General features: G+C 29.1%; 3 protein-coding genes and 1 long non-coding RNA gene across 9 annotated transcripts in view; 2 read left to right on the top strand and 2 right to left on the bottom strand.

The window, feature by feature from the left end:
• LOC122630888 overlaps positions 1-3483 on the top strand; it is a 3834-nt gene extending 351 nt beyond the window's left edge. Inside the window, exon 2 of the long non-coding RNA XR_006327578.1 lies at positions 3093-3483. This is a non-coding gene — a long non-coding RNA (uncharacterized LOC122630888). The remainder of the gene's footprint in view (positions 1-3092) is intronic.
• Positions 192-6322, bottom strand: LOC122630874 (breast cancer type 2 susceptibility protein homolog). Of its 2 annotated transcripts, XM_043815880.1 has the most exons (14): positions 5889-6322; positions 5685-5799; positions 5415-5577; positions 3777-5342; positions 3550-3696; positions 3371-3459; positions 3053-3286; positions 2822-2972; positions 2531-2743; positions 2236-2446; positions 1750-2140; positions 1502-1685; positions 1136-1426; positions 192-1038 (listed from the first exon to the last, which is right to left on the bottom strand). In XM_043815880.1, the coding sequence occupies exons 1-14, from the start codon at positions 6028-6030 to the stop codon at positions 661-663; spliced, it is 4275 nt and encodes a 1424-aa protein (XP_043671815.1). In that variant the 5' UTR covers positions 6031-6322; the 3' UTR covers positions 192-660. The 2 variants fall into 2 exon arrangements, with proteins under 2 accessions (XP_043671815.1, XP_043671816.1); XM_043815881.1 differs by lacking the exon at positions 5685-5799 and having other exon boundaries at positions 5889-6286.
• A 568-nt stretch (positions 6323-6890) lies between these two features.
• Positions 6891-9524, top strand: LOC122630878 (DNA-directed RNA polymerase I subunit RPA43). The gene is made up of 4 exons (XM_043815892.1): positions 6891-7209; positions 7274-7416; positions 7500-7695; positions 7812-9524. The coding sequence occupies exons 1-4, from the start codon at positions 7019-7021 to the stop codon at positions 8965-8967; spliced, it is 1686 nt and encodes a 561-aa protein (XP_043671827.1). The 5' UTR covers positions 6891-7018; the 3' UTR covers positions 8968-9524.
• A 391-nt stretch (positions 9525-9915) lies between these two features.
• Positions 9916-17158, bottom strand: part of LOC122631381 (aryl hydrocarbon receptor nuclear translocator-like protein 1) — a 50773-nt gene continuing 43530 nt past the window's right edge. For 3 of the 5 annotated variants that reach the window (XM_043817020.1, XM_043817018.1, XM_043817022.1), the window contains 9 exons: positions 16483-16600; positions 15257-15439; positions 13656-13902; positions 13252-13390; positions 13028-13146; positions 12800-12882; positions 12535-12695; positions 12288-12456; positions 9916-11791 (listed from right to left, as the gene is read on the bottom strand). In XM_043817020.1, the coding sequence (XP_043672955.1) occupies positions 11607-11791; positions 12288-12456; positions 12535-12695; positions 12800-12882; positions 13028-13146; positions 13252-13390; positions 13656-13902; positions 15257-15439; positions 16483-16600 (1404 nt within the window). In that variant the 3' untranslated portion in view covers positions 9916-11606. Of the gene's footprint in view, positions 11792-12250; positions 12457-12534; positions 12696-12799; positions 12883-13027; positions 13147-13251; positions 13391-13655; positions 13903-15256; positions 15440-16482; positions 16601-17158 lie in introns of all 5 variants that reach the window. The other 2 variants (XM_043817019.1, XM_043817021.1) reach the window with 2 other exon arrangements.

The following is a 17158-nucleotide window of genomic DNA, read 5'->3' on the forward strand; positions in this document are numbered from 1 at the left end:
TCTCTCTCTCTCTCTCTCTCTCTCTCTCTTTCTCTCTTTCTCTACAAAGGACAATCGCAATATAATAGAGAGTATAGATAGAAGTTATTTATCTTTATTTTGTTAAATCGTAAATATGCTTGTGATTTTATGTACGTGATTTTTCCATGAAATGTTACACTTATCATTTTAAAAGTAAAACGTTATCATAATTTTGTTACAAAAACTTAATTTTATTTTTACGACAATAAATGTTACTTACTTTAGATCCCTAACTTGTTTTTCACGTATTTCAAAGGTTTTGTTCTTTATAGATAAAAAGAAGTTACTTTTTGGAATGGACTGAACTTTCGAATCGTATATATATATATATATTTTCTTCTGAGTAATCCCTCAAACTATTTCATCTAAAAATAACTTTTCTTATCGATTATCAACGATTTATATTTTACATATATTGATATTGAATCACATAACATATATAAAAAAATATAAATTATTTCTCTCTTCTATATTGATATTATTTAGATATTAATTCACACATAATTACATCATTAAATATATAACCATTAAACAAATGGCACGGTAACGATATATTTAAAAAAAAAAAAAAAGAAAATAATAAAAACAAAAACAAAGAAAACGACAAAAAAACAAAAAAAAAACAGTTCAAACTCAATATCACTTAGGATCAAGATTAAGTCCCGTTGGTTTTAAATTGTTGTTACGAATGGGTGAACGAAAATCAAGAGACACTCTGCTCGAACTATTTTTAAGAAAGATCGGAGAAAGTTCTGGTGGATTACTGTAATAATGAAGTTTTTCTAAACGCCTGTGTATAGCTACCGATCTAATCGATGAAGAAGAACGTGTCTCTGAACGAGGATTGGAACCTATTAATTTGGGTGTGTTTGTGTTCAATGTTTTTTTATCAGGGGTATTTTTATCAAGAGTATTTTTATCAGGAGTAATATACAAGGATGTTCGTGAAGATCTTTTTTTTTGTATCTCCAATGAGATATCTTCTGCACATTTGTGGGCATAGCTCGCATAGGGTATCTAAAAAACAAACAGTATGGTGATTATCTAACAGATAAAAAAAAAGAAAAGAAAGAAAAGAAAAGAAAAAGAAAAATACAAAATAAAAATTATCTACCTTGATTAAATTCTTTATATTTTCAAAAGCTTGACAAAGATGTTTATGCCGAGGATTACGCGTAAATACACTTCTATCTGTACAATATGCAATTGGTATATTCCAAGAGGTAGCACGTCTCCATTCTAAATTGCTACAGGAGATAAGAGAACCAATAGTAAGGATTTCTGTATACCCAAACGTAGATATACCTTGCCAAAACAAAATAGATAAATAAGAAGATCTTGATGCGTCATCTTTTGGATTCTCGCGTGGACATGCTATATTGACGGCATCAAAATTTTTCATACCCTATACATATAAAAATTGTATCAATTAGATATCTTCTTTTAATTAAATTTAAATGTAATAAGGATAAACACTTACGTAAGGGGAATCAACGATTGACGAAACGATTCCTACTGTATCGAATTCTCCATAAAGTGGATTAAACGAAGAATCGGTTATACTCTGCAACGGAGTATATGTACGAGATTGAAGAAAATTTTTACATATTCCTTCTTTATTGAACATTGTGTTTCGAGATGCCGTAAGCTGAAGGTCGCCGGCTCTGTAAAATGTCATATGTAAAAATGATCGATGAAAAGATATTTTTTTTTTTTATAAACGCATACCGTTTGCCAGAAGCAAATATATTATGAATCGATATACAAGTTCCTTCTTTAAAAATATCGATGATATCTTCACTGGGACTCCAAATCGTTAATACTGCACTAGTGTCTTCTTCGTTCACGCGAACTTTAAGAACCGATGAAACTTGTCGACGTGGTGGCATACTTTCACGTAACTTTGATTGTAATTCTTGTTTGAACTCCTCTACTACACGATCACGATCTAATACATTTGTTTTACGTCCTTTTAAATCGATACCATCGGATTCGAAAGTATTACTTCTTGCAGAGTCAAACTTTTGTTCAGCTTCTGCATAAAATGCTTCTACTTTTGATCTACACTGCTCTTCGTAAGCGAGATTAGCTTTCTCTTCGCTTCGACTGTTTCGAAAAACTGAAATAAAATAATTTATATAGACATATATATATATATATATAATATTTAAATATTAATATTAATTTCTACATAGGTATGAAATTGTATCATACTAGATTCTCCGGAAGCATTTTTTTCGTGATATAACATTGGATATGTTCTAGTAATCACAACTTTAAGTTTGCCAATTAAACCACCATTCGGACAAACATTTTTTAATTTAATAAGCATAGGTCCAGGACAACGCGCATATCCCAATTTAGTGTCCCATTTAATTCTTCTGGTTGAATTGGTATGAATTTTTAAAGATACATCGTGAGGAATCTAATTGATAATATAATAATGTTAAAATAATGTAAATAGTAGAAAAGGAAAATTTCTTTTCGTTTCTTTTTTTATTATACATACCTCTAAAGGAGGACATCCCTGATCAAGGTTCAACAACTCTGCTCCAAATGTCATTAATTTAGTACCTTCGCGTATTTTTCCAGACATTATGTAATTCATCATGGTAATATCAATAGAAGCAGGGATACTATACCACCCATCTGTTAGAATCATTTTCCAATGATTTATATTTGATACTTTTGGAGTTGTTTTTATATTTTCCTCGTCTTTAGACTATATAGAAAAATAAAAATATATTGATGTTTCCAAAGAAATAATGATATTTATTTTCGATTAATATTGCATATTTACCTCGTTAAGATACGATACGCATAGAACCATTCTTTTGGATGCGCTATCATCTTTTTCTAAAATCCGTCTTAAACACGGCCTTTGCAATCTATCAATTTCACGATCATAACGATATTTAAGTTGTTCCATAACGTTAGCCGGTGTCAACGATCTATATTATTGTTACATAAATAAAAGGGGATTAATAATCTATAACAGTATGTTATAATTAATTAATAATTAAATGTTTACCTTGGTAAACTAATAGAATTAAATTTAATTCTATCCATAGATGCAAGTTTCCAAATAATCCATTTATAATGATTTTCAATCCAATCTCTGGGAAGAAGACTTGGATCAACTCCTGGACTTGCAAGAAAGGATCGTTTAATTTCTGAGATTCCTAAATAATCATCTTTATCTGGTATAAGATAGCCACCATCTTCCATCTTCAAACTACCTGAATTTCTGTGAATAATTTTTTCTCTATACAGAATATAAATAATTATCATTATATGGAAAATATGAAATAAGAAAATAAATATATCAAGAGGAGTGCTTTTATTTTACCCATAGAAATCAATGCATCGGAATTTAAATGACGGAGCTGTGGTAGATGTGATTGTTAATATTTCTGGCAATATACCTCGATTGATAAGCTAAATAAAAAAAAATTGTTAAGCGACTAATTGTACACGTATACACACATACAAACATGTTATTGTTATGTACAGATATTTTATTAATACCTCTTCGTGAGTGCATAGCCTTGGTACGTCATCACCCACAAGTTTTTTCCAAGATAAACGTGCATTACGATTTTCTTCTTTATATGACAACAATTTCCCTTTAATAGCTTTAGGCCTATCAAGCTTCTTTTCTTTAATTATTTTTTCCTAGAACAATACATAATCATTAATTAATAAATATTACAAAAATTCAAATATTTTTACATACTTTGTATTATATTACTAACTTGTTTCGAAATAGCTTCAAGACGTTTCTGCAAAGTATCTATAACGTTGTCATTCGATTGATCAATGTCAAGTTTTAAATCTTTTTCTTGCATTGATACAAGTTCCTTTGTACAAGTGTCGTCGGGTTTAATACTTCCTTCGTTTATATTAACGTTTATATCGCTTTTAACCGAAAGTATAACTTCCTGTTTTTCGCTATGTCGTGAATTTCTTTTTTTATGCCTTCTTCGTACTTGTCTTTCAATAATAGGACTAGGCGGTGTTTCATTTTCACAATTTTCTACTTGAGAATTCCATTCCATGATTTGATCATTTTCCTTTTCATCCGCTAGAAGGGCAGCTGTACTAGCCATTATTTCATTTGAAAAAATATTATTTGTTTGAATACATTCTATATTTTCATATAAATTTTGATCTTTTTTTTCAACAGTAATATCTTTGTCAGAGAGTTTTACTTTCTTTGTACCAGATGATAATTTATCTAAGGTACCATCGCATAGATCTAAACTCTTTCGTTTATTTATTGATTTATCAAGCAAATTATTATATTGACCAGTATTATTTATATCATCAGAAAGCAAAATTTCAGCTTTGTTCAGTGCTTCCTTTGAAACAGCAACTTTACGACCTGCTGCTGTTGTAAATCCAATGTTTGAAAATACAGTTTTCTCCGCGGGAGACTCCTTTAAATTTGTGTTAATATTTTTTGGAACTTCTACCGTTTCAATAGGATCATTAAGTTGATTCGTAAGGTTCTTATCAATTTGTACGTCTTCTAACTGCTCAATGAGCATTTTTTTTGCTTTAGATAAAGCTTTATCAGAAATATTCAAAGATCGACCTCCTGCTGTTACAAAGGACGAAGATGATTGTTTTTTTACTTTAAGATCACTATGTACATTACTTTTATTGTCTAATTGAAAGCTCGTGGAAGATACAATATCGTCTGTTTCAAGCAAAGATTTTGCATTCGATATAGCAGAGTCTGATACATGAATATGTTTTCCACTCGCAGTAGAAAATCCTGTATTAGCCATTGATACGCTCGATGTTACTTTAATATCGCTATGTAATGTTTTCTTTTCACTGCATTCATTTTTATCTGGATTAATATTTTTCTTTTGTACCGTAGTATTATCCTTGATAGATATTTCTTCTACACATCTCATTTCATTACTATTTTCGATATTGCATATATCATTCTTCTCAGCAAAGTTGGCACAAATTTGATCTATGTTAGCAAACGAAGCATTAAAAAAAAAATCCTGCATGTTGATAGCCTCTGGAGAAATACTTTCTTTTTCTGTATTATCCCATAAATCCATAGCTACGATATCATTTTTATTAGAGTTATCTTGATTATCTAATTCAATCACATTCTCATTGTTAACTGGATCGATTGTAGGGTCTACAGCAACAGAAAGAGTCTTAAAAATTCTTCTTTTCGTTCGTCGTCTCATTCTCGTATAATTTATCACAGGAGATGTAGAAGTAGATTCTTTGAATACATTTTTAAAATTTGAGATATTCGGAGTACATTGTTTGGAGCAAACAGATTTTTCAACCTGAAATATTACCAATAAAACTATGTCAGACATTAAATATAGACACGTATAAAATTAAATCAAATTTATTACACTCTCCGATGTTGGACAGTTATCTACATGCGTCTGTTTCCAATCACTTTTATCCGCTTGAGGTGTCTCTAAATCAGATGTCCACTGTTCATTAATTTTTGTTATAAATGGTATCAAACTTAACGGTGTACTGGGAATAACTGCAGTCTTCTCTATTGGTGTTCTACGAAAAAAAAAATATATATATATATATGTATACTTATTTATTTACATCACATGCCGCGTATATATGTTAAATAAAAAAAAAAAATAAATAAATATCATCCTTACAGGATTTGTTTATTGGAATGTAATAAAGACGTTTCAGATATATTTAAAAATGAAGTCTCTGTAGATTTGGATGCATTAGGTGTGTAATATATTACATCATTTTCATTTCCGTCATCTAAAATTTGAAAAAGAAAAAAAAACAGAGAAAAAAAATATATATATATATATATGTTTTTAAAGAACTTTGAATTTTACAAGTGTTACCTGAAAATAGTTCAATCGAATCAGACGTACAATTAGAATTTGTATCTTCTGATACATAACCATTTAATGTGTTCTTTTTATTTCTCTCTTTGCTATTTTTTATAGGAGTGGAATTAGTACATTCTTCCATATTGATGTCCATAATTAAATTCAATAAGATTGATGGTATTAAGATACCATTTAAACAACAATATACATATTCTATGCACTTTTATTACATAAAACTTCTGTATGTAACGATAACTAATTTATTAGAAATTATTTTTATTATTATTGAAAAGATTTATACGATGTCAAACATAAACTGTCACACTCAATTATTTCAATTCTCACATAGAATTTAACCAAGCAAAACAAAGGATGTTGCCATCAATGAATATAAAGTATTACGTAATACACTATATACAAGTATATATTTTATAAATAATATCAATATCAAAGAAAACAATGTGCTATCAATATATAAATTAACTTTTGCATATATCAAACAACGACGACGATATTTTCAAAAATAATTTCAAAGTCAATAATTTAATATTAAAAGGCGGGAAAATCGTTGATACATTTCTGCGTAGACACAATTTAGTATTGTCGATGAGTTTGTTCATACATAGAAATATAAAAAAATTTATAATTTGTATATCTTTTAAAATATATCTGTTTATATATATATATATTTTTTTTTTATGCATCACAATTTTAACAAATTTAAAATTAAGTAATTTTACGACTTACTACGCAATTAGAAATATTTTGTTACAACAGTTGGCTTCTCTGACGAAAATTTACTATTGGTTTAACATTGTAATTTTATCGCTATCCAAAGGGACATAATTGAAACAAGAAATTTATCATAAATATAATAATAAAAACTTCCGTTTCAATAATAATATTTTATATTCTCATTACAAATATAAGAAAATATTTTTTCTTTCATTTCATGATGGTTTACACTTTATAGTTTGCAACTTCGTGAAAGTTGTCGTTCGTGCATCGTGTAAGTTCGTGTAAGTTCGTGAAAGTTCGATTATTTAGACTTAACCTTATCGACTTAGATTAACAACGCATAACCTATTTCTCAAGCTTATTGACTGATTTCTGCATGCATTCGAGTATATATTATAAATAAAATGAAGTTTAGGCCATACACAGGAATAACCTGGTCTCTGTTAGAGTTAGCAGGTCTTTTAGAAGATGAAGATTCGCATGTTCATTTCGAACGTATGAAAAAGCATCTTGGATTGCATCCGTTTCATATGAATGATCTTAGTGCAGCATTGAATGAAATATTAAGTTCTGGATTGAATGCATATGATTCAGAGTACGTACATCAATAATATAATCAATAAACGCTAATAAGTATGTCATTGTATAATTTTTTACAGATTACAAGGCTTCCTTTTAGCTTATAAAAACCCAAAATTACTTACTCCACTTGGAGATATATTTTACGATTCATGTTTTATTCATATTGATATTGAAGCAGATTTTTATGTATTCAGACCACAAATTGGTCATTTATTGAAAGGTAATATATACAATCAAACATGTATTTGATTATTAAGATTATTTTATGATCTTTTTCTATCGATATATAACATTTCTGTTTAGGTGTCGTTCATAAAAAAGGTGCTAATTATATTGGTGTACTTATGCACAAAGCTTTTAATGTTTCTATTCCCAAACCAGAGAATGTAGAAAATTGGCCAGGTGATATGGTAAATATCGGACAAGAAGTTAGATTTGAAGTTACAAATTTAGATTTTACTAGTAGATTACCATTTATTCGAGGGATATTAAACGAAGTGTAAGTAAATTATAGATTTTTTTTTTTTCTTATAAAGTAAAAAGAAATTATATTGAATTATAAATTAGAAAAGTATGTGTTATATATTTTTGGTTTAATTTTTTTTGTTTACACAGCGACTATCTACAAGGTTGTAAAGTACCTGCACGCGTTTCTTCTAATGGTACATTTTATGAAATAAATGGGAGCGATGAATCTGATAATTCAAATGTGGAAGCACATCAGTCTACTAAAAAAAAGAAAAAGTTGAAAAAAACAAAGAAAAAAGTGTCTTCAGAAGAACACTTAACGAAGAAAAAGGCTTTGGATAATCAAGATAGAGAAGACGAAGAAAATAAAAAACATAATAACAAAAGTTTGACAAAATCTGAAGAATCGAATAATGAAGCGGAACATGATGAACATTTAAATATTTCTAACAACGATCTAAGTTATTTAAATGGTGATGAAACATCCGTAAAGAGGAAGAAGAAACATGAAAAGAGTTTAAAAAGGAAATTTAAAGAGATATTGGAACCAGAGTATGATTACAATAACGTTACAATTAAAGTAGAAAGAGATACGTCTACTACTGATACCGAAACTGAATCGAAAAAACACCTGAAGAAATCTAAGAAACATTCTAAAAAATTGAAGTTTTCTACCGATGCTAATGGCAGTATAGATAATGAAGTACAAGAAGATGTGCGATTAGAAAGTGGAAAACATTCCGAAAATGAATTCAAAACACCAATTAAGTTAGAGAAATCATCAAAATCAAATAACATTAAAGAAGAATCTACAAGTCATAGAAGCAAATCTCCCAAGAAACGAATAAAAAGATCTCTAACAGATTTTGAATCTAAATTTGGTTATGTTGAAATTAAAGTAGAAGATTGTAGCGAGACAGAATATACGCAACTATACGATAAAGAACAAAAAGTCAAGATTAAAACAGAAAAATCTATGGTTAATAATGAAACTGATAATGAGAACTCTCTAAGTGGATCAACAAAGAAACATAAAAGAAAACGTGCAAAAACTTTAGAAGTAGAACAAGACTATGAAAATGTAACAATTAAAAAAGAGAAATTAGATGACTATTCATCAGATTATACGTCACCAAGTAAAAAATCTTCAAAGAATAAATATAGCAATGATCATAATACCAATGATGAATATGACACACATCATGAGATTAACATTAAAAAATCACATAAAAAATCTAAAGTAAAGGAAAATTTAGAGTCCGAACCTCAAAAAACAAAAATCAAAACAGAAGATGTACGATAAAGAATGAATTTAATGATTGAAACGTCGAATATTCTCTTTCAATGGAACAAACTTGGAAGGTAATAAAATATTTTCCCAAAGATGTTTTAATAGTGAAATTAATGAAAAAAAAATGTAAAAACTTTTAAGAACTACGCATTAAACAATTCTATAATAGAAGAAAATAATAATTATGCATCTCCCAAAAAATGTTTCAAAGAAATCCAAAGAAATAAATATCGAGTTTGTATCCGATGAGGTAAAAACTAAAACTGGAAGATCATTGTCCATTGAAAAAATATGTATATAAACATGAATTTATAGATAATATTACAGTATCTACATAGCAATATAATTGCACCTTTTTAATAAAAAAATCCATATCTTGTACATTCGTATCGATATCATATATAAATTTACATATATACAATCTATATACGTGTATATAGTTTTATGAAACAATTATACAGATAAATTACTATTATCTTAAAACGTTAATTGATAGGTCTCTTTAATAACTAATATTATATTTCTATCAGAGATGAAATTTGCATCATCAATGCTCTACATATGGTGTAAAATCGTATTGTAGTATTATATTAAATCGTATGTATTTCATTATAGATTCATTATAGATTCATTATATATATATATATATATATATATATATATATAATTAATTTAATGAAAAACTTTATATAAATTTTGATATAATAATATCAAAGAATATTTTTAAAGTAATATATTATTTTTCCTTCCTTTTTTTCTATCATTTTGATTAGAAATAATAATGCTCCTTCATTTAATACAAGGTAAACAAATATAATAAAGAGGTAGTAACAAAAAAGATCATAATTCTATTAAAACTTATTATCAATTTTTTGAATCGTTTATTCGATCTATAGTTAAAAAATAATTTCAGAAAGTACTCTCTATTTCTCTCTCTCTCTCTCTCTCTCTCTTTCTCTCTCTCTCTCTCTCTCTTTCTCTCTCTCTCTTTCTCTCTCTCTCTCTCGATTTGAGTTTATATTAAAGATTTAAGATAAATTATCTTTATGAGATATTAACGTCAAAGGGATAGGATAATTTTAATTGTAGATAAGCAAACTGTCGTATACTGAATTTTTTATCTTAAATAGTTTCTTCTAATTTTTTTCTTTTTTTTTTTTTTACTTTGTCCTTTTTTTTTTTTTTAATCTAATAACTCTTAAACTTACAAATATTTACTTGCACATAAAGCATTTTTACAGAGCAAAAGAATCAGTTTTCACAGCCTTCATCCTCACTCTTCGACGTATATTATAAATTTAATTATCATGGAAGAGAGAATAAATTAAATTAGTACAATGAGAGTATTCAATAATACAATAATCGTATTACAGTATATAATTCTTATCGTTCAGATCAGACTCGAAAATTTTCTGTTTACTTTTTATTAAATTTTCAAGGAGTATCTTGATCATGATTATTTACATAAAGAAAAAAAGAAGATAATAATAAAAATAATAAATTAATCACATGCAAAAATATAATCCATCGAAGAGTAAGATACATTTTAATATTTCATATTTCATTGAAATTAATGAAATATAAATTATTCGTAATGTACGAGAGTATTATTTGTAAAATGAAATTATGTGTCTAACACAAAATGGATATGTTCAAAATTGTCGAATATTTAAAATTAGATGATTTTCGATCATGTAATCACATCAATTACAAATACTTACATAACACATATTGAAAAATTAACATTAGTTTGTAGTTCATCATTAAGAATCCATACGTTGCACAACATTAACATCCGTGATACTCTAAACACCATAGTTGTCTCCATAATAGTAAAAGACATCTTCAAGTCAATGCTGAAATCCTTAAATATTAATTAGGTACACTTAGCATCACGATACAATAGAGTACAGATCCTTTTATATTATTTACAAATATAACGTTATTATTCTTAGCAAAATTGAAAAACACTGACAAATTTTTTTGTTTGTTTGTTTGTTTTTTCTTTTTTTTTGTTTTTTGTTTGTTTGTTTTTTTTTTTTTTTTTTTTAATCATCATCAACACTATCCCTCATAGTATGTTTTTGAGAATGTCATATCAGTGTTGTATAAATTATTTCAAAAACTAAATTTGGCAAACATAAAATATTGTCATACACACAAAATGATACATTTCTTTCCATGTAGATTTTACTTGTTTTAAGCACATAAAATGTCAAAATACTCTATCGTGTTATTGTATTTCTTTTGTTGTTGTTGTATAACAATAAATGCTAAGAAATATTCATAACACGTGGAAAATGAATTGTCGATAGTGACACACCTTGAGCGATGTCACATAGAATCCACTGATTTACGTTCCACGCAGCACCACTTTAGCACCAATATAACTCTACACATTTTGTATTTTGAGAATAAGTGCTTTCAAGTTTTTCTTAACACCAGTGTACCATTTAATCGGAATACTTGAAAGATTCGTTAAAAAATTTATGTGTGTGTGTGTGTGTGTGTGTGTGTGTGTTTAAAAAATGTTTTTGTCAAAGTATCGGAAAGGAATTATAGTATATACACTTTTTCACTAATGATTCTTATATATAAGTATGTTCAAATTTTAATGTACTTAATGTGTGAAACCACTAATGCAATCCACACTATGGTAATGGCCAAGGTAATCCGGTGAAATCAACAGGGCCACCCAAGCCAGCATCAGCTTCCAGAAGACTCATGATCACAGCCATTGCTGCCTCATCATTTCCATCGGAGGGCACAGGATTTGGGGACTCATTAATAACAGTCCCACCGATCATTTCCATCATATCCTCGTCTGGTAACGGTCCTAAAAGGAGGTATATGTAACGTTGCGCGTGATATTTCACTATTTATACCCAAGGAGAATAATTTGATCGGAACCGTGCATTTTACTATAATCATCTCCATTTATAAAGGTAAGTCAGACTAAAAAGAACAAAAAAAAAGTGAACCAAACAAGAAGATTTCGATGTCTGTTAAAGATTACTTAGAAGAAGAAAAAAAAAAAAAAAAAAAAGAAATCAGATAGCAATGTCTTTGGAAAAGATATACGAAAAATGAACATTGTTCATGAACATGCATATATATGCGATTCTACTTTATACATATATTTCCATGATCATGTACATAAATCATTATATCTACAAGCCGATTGTATACACTCTGTGTATTTTTATAAACTACTCTCTCTTTCTCTCTATCTCCCTTTCTGATCTACATATTTCTATTCTTCTCTTCTGATAAATCCGGCATTCGCACTACACACCAATAAACGACTCCTTAGAGACAGTAATAGCTATGACCTTGGTCGTTCGCGATGCTGTTGAGTTGAACGTTGTTGGCTACATGGTTGTACGTGGACGTTGGGTTGCTACTGCTGTTATCAGCACTTATTCCTACTTGCGAGACCTCGTGAATTCTTTCTGGCGAAGCCGTGGTCGTAATCTGCGACTTGGGTCGGAAAGATGATCCCTAATATCAATATTGGTATAGACAGTTTACTCCTAACACACGTATATCCATTTCAAATTTTATCCAAAATATATTTACCTCGGTATTCAACAATGCGGATTCCACAACCGGACCTGGACTACTTCCTGATGATGAATCTTCACCGCGTCTTTGAAGATCCAAAACATTCTCCGCTATTTGACGTCCAATTTTACTGACCTCTACGTGACTCGAGATAAGTCTTTCCAAACCGCCATTACCTAAAATTCAATAAGATTGATTGATTGATTTATTTTTCCTTTTTTCTTTTCTTCTTCGTTGTCAAGAGACTACGCATTATATCTTGTCGGCACGTAATACATACTTTGAGCGAAATATTCATAATTCTCTTGTACACTAGAATTTTCGGATTTATTCGTACTATTTCCAGCTTGTCGAATGTCACAACTGAAAAAAAAAAAAAAAAAAATGATATAATAAATAAAATAACATGTTTACGAGATTGTGAGAAAGGTTTAAGAGATGTTGAATTTATCAGAAAGATAGAAAAAAGCAATAAAGAAAAAAGATAATGTTACAAGATTAAACTCACTAGACGGTCGAGTTCTTGGCTATCAAATATTCGATATCTTTGGTCCATGGATTCTTGAAGGATTTCCATTCAGACTGTAGCCTGACAAAATTCGAACCCTTATTTCTAAACCTATATACCTAAAAAATAAAAAGAAAGAAAGAAAAAAACAAACGATTTTATCTTCAATAAAAGATAGATTATCATAAAAAAAAAGAAATAATAAAAAAAAAAAAAATACTTACTTGGGTTGTAACACGTTCAGAAGATTGCAATGCAGCTTTGTGTGATTCTGCGAGGTGTGGTATATCATCGTGATGATAATATTCATACATACTAGTACCCAAAAGTTCCTGAGGAAGAAAACCAAGTACCAGTGTGGCTCTAAAGGCATAAGAACAAAATTTTATATTATTATTTTCTTTACCACAGAAGAGAGAAAAAGAGAAAGAGAGAGATAGAGATAGAGAGAGAGAGTGAGAAAAAGAGAGTGAGAGAGAGAAAAAAGAGAGAAAGAAAAAGAGAGACTTCATTAACATTTGCGGTCTTTCAATGGACGCCAAAGCTATCTCTTCTTCTTCTTCTTCTTCTTCTTCATCGTCATCGTCATAGCCGTTCTATTGCAAAAGAGTAGCTAATTCTAAATGACCTTTGATCCACGAACAAGAATTTCCCGTCCATTGCGTGTCTCGAGATGAACTCTATAGTTCGAAGACGTGGTCTTCTCGGCGAGGTTGACGACATTGGAAGTGCAGTTTGAATTCGACCGACTGCGACCAAACACGACAAATTGCAAGCTTCGCCATCGGCTTCTCCCTCTTGTTCTTCCAAACCGATCTTCGCTGGTGCCCAAGACTTCAGATATCCGGTACATTGAATCACGCAGTATTTCCAATCTATTTGTATCAGAAAAAAGAATAGCATAATGATTAAATGATTATTCGATTATAATTATATAATAAAAAGAAATTTTAAATAACGTATATATGTGTTTTTATTCTGTGTCCTTAAAAAATTATGTATGTGTGTGTGTGTATGTGTGTGTGTATATGAGAGAGAGAGGGATTCTTAAAAATTAAAAAAAAACTATAACACGAGTGTGTAATATAATAAGAAGATATATATATATATGTATATGTATAATTATATTTAAAAATATTGATATGTTTAAACGTAAAAAAAAAAAAGAAGAAAAAAGATGTCATAACTTATAAAAATATAAAATTCTTTATGTTTAAAGAATGAATTGCTCAAGATATATACATATGTACGTACATATATATATATACATACATAAATACATGCATACAATACCAATAACACAGAGATAGATACATAAATAGATAGAAGAGAGTTATATGAACCTACAACATTTCTTACCATGTTATTATGGGGTTTGAAAAAAAAAAGAACGTTATTCCCGGGATTCGAGATAGCAATAACGATATTTCAAGAGATGTTACACGGGAGAACGAGCCAGCATTCGACGTCCTTTCACCGATCATCAAGATTTTTCACCTTCGACAAAGAACTCTATGTTGCTTGAATCCGTCTTTCTCTCTCTCACTCTCTCTCTCTCTCTCTCTCTCTCTCTCTTTCTATATCTCTATCTCCATCGCTCTATCTCTCGTTGGACGAGAGAAAGAAACACGAATTCCTTTCGTAATACATATATTTCTAAAGCTAACCAATCGTTTTGTACGTGTGTCTATGTGTGATCTCCATTTTTTATTACAAATATTACATTTTTATATAAATATACTTTGTACGCGTATCAAAATATTATAAACAACTTCACAAATTTATTTTGACAGAATTATATGATAAATCATAATGTGATTTATCGTAAAACAATTATCGACAATACAAGCCAAAGATTTTTTGAATTAAACTTTTCTATAATTGGATACATTGAGCAATGACGTAAATCAGATCTTCGGATCTTACATCATCCCTTCTGGACTTGCGTATTTGAAGCTTCTGTTTCAATGTCAATGAATTTGTTTAATTAAATGTATAATAATTAAAACGGATGAAGAATTCTTGATAAAGGTTTGGTCAAAAATTTGAATTTCGATGGATGTATTAATCTATAAAAATTGGAAGGGTCACTGATTACTATAAAACAAATTTCATTCTTGTATTCCGTATAGTTCAGTCAAAATAAATTTTTTACATTGTTTCCTTTAATACGATGCATCCTATTTATTATCATTTCTTTTTAATTGATAAAAATATCGATTAACTAACCAACATTTTGTTGTTTTTTTCGTCTGTGACAGCCAGTAGTTGTATCAGCTTCCTCTTTGACTTGTAATTCGCCACATCTGACTCCTTCGACCTTACGTTTCATTCGACAAAAGAAAGATCTTCTTGCACCAGGACAAAGTCGGGATACCCCTTGAGGAACGTCAGTTTTCACTGGTAGCATAGCTAAAACAAAAGGAAGAAAAAAAAAATAAAAAAAAAAAAAGTAAAGATAAGATACTCATTAATATTCCTTTATCGTCACTCGACGATCCATTAAATTAATAATTTTACTTGTTAAACTGTTGTACTTTGAAATATATTACTTCATATAGTATGTATTTATTTATATAGGACCTACCATTAGTTACAATTAGGTTTACATAGAATATATGAAATTAGTTCGATAAGTGATTATATTCGAACATGTTAAAGTGTAATGTAAGAAAATGTTTAATTAATCGATGATCTTGATGAATACTTTGTATCGTTATCATTATTATTATCATATCACGTTACGATCTGTTTGCACATAATAGATTATTTTCAAATTGATATACAATAGATGTACAATAGGATGTAATTAATTTCGATTAGATTCCTATAGAATATACCATTTTCTTTCTTAAATGATTATACTTAAACATGTTAATATTTGTAGGGACATGAGTAATTAGAGATAACCGATGATCTTTATGGACACTTTGTATCATCATCATCATCATCATCATCATCATCATCATCACCATCATCGTCATCATCGTAGTCATCATGATCATGATCATTCTCGTTTAGTCTATCTTCCTTATTGAATGCACGAATCCTTTCGTAATCGACGGTTTATCTCTCCTAACACCGATTCGCAAAGATGTTTATCGGCAAACGGACTTGGAAGCAAATGTTGCAGGACGACTGACATTTCATCGGGTGAATGTGGAAGAAAATCGTAGTTAGTAATCTGCGTTATCCTGATCGACGCGCGTAAGCTAGTCAGGTGAATGTCGAAAGGTGCTATAATTAATGGATTCGTGGGTCGAATGTCAAACATGGACGATTAACGACAGAAAATTCTTTCGGCGAATCTTAATCAATATGATCCTCTCTACATCAAAATAATTTTTATTTTCTAATCAATCAGACAAGTTTTCATTATTATTTTATTATTATTCATTCTTAATTGTTAAATCTTGTGTATGTGTGTGTGTGTGTGTGGTATATATTGTACTTACTTTTAGCATCGATCAGTCGTTCTCGCGGACTTAGATCCGACGAGGATAATTGCTCCTTTACTTTTGCTACGTCCTTCGGATGAAGTATGTCGAACCAACTCTGACCCAAAAGATCACCCTAAACAATTTTTTTCATCGTTTTATCAAATTTATCATACGTTCTCTCTTCATTTTAAGTGTTTAAGGGTTTTTGATTTTTAGATAATCTTGGCATATACAGAGTGGCTTATAGAAATCAGAAAAAGTTGTATTCATTATATATATATATATATATATATATATATATATACACATATTAAATATAGCAAGAGAAAATCGATATATCGACGATAAGATAATTGTACAAAAATTAATTTATAATAATTAGGACCACTTATATATTTAATATGTCATATGGTTAATTTTGTTTAGATTAAATTACTAAGATAAAATCGATATATCGATGATATCAAAATAATAAAAAATAAAAAGAAAATGGTTACGTAATGTTGGATCAATCTTATATATACGTATATATTGTATAACATACACACGTGTATATAAACTTGACAGACATATATATATATATACACATATATACGTATATAATAATATCATCGATCTCCTTTTTTTTTACATTCAATTGCAAACAAATATCGTAATATCAATGACAAAGTAATTATATATATATATATAT

The sequence above is a fragment of the Vespula pensylvanica genome, chromosome 8 (genome assembly GCF_014466175.1).
Source record: "Vespula pensylvanica isolate Volc-1 chromosome 8, ASM1446617v1, whole genome shotgun sequence".
Taxonomy (NCBI): domain Eukaryota; kingdom Metazoa; phylum Arthropoda; class Insecta; order Hymenoptera; family Vespidae; genus Vespula; species Vespula pensylvanica.

Coding starts and splice junctions, on each gene's coding strand:
- LOC122630874 (XM_043815880.1), bottom strand. CDS start 6,030: ATGGACATCAATATGGAAGAATGTACTAATTCCACTCCTATAAAAAAT. Junction 5,578..5,684: donor CATTCCAATAAACAAATCCT/GTAAGGATGATA, acceptor TTTTTTTCGTAG/AACACCAATAGAGAAGACTG. Junction 2,973..3,052: donor AATTCTATTAGTTTACCAAG/GTAAACATTTAA, acceptor ACAATAATATAG/ATCGTTGACACCGGCTAACG.
- LOC122630878 (XM_043815892.1), top strand. CDS start 7,019: ATGAAGTTTAGGCCATACACAGGAATAACCTGGTCTCTGTTAGAGTTA. Junction 7,210..7,273: donor TTGAATGCATATGATTCAGA/GTACGTACATCA, acceptor AATTTTTTACAG/ATTACAAGGCTTCCTTTTAG. Junction 7,417..7,499: donor AATTGGTCATTTATTGAAAG/GTAATATATACA, acceptor ATTTCTGTTTAG/GTGTCGTTCATAAAAAAGGT.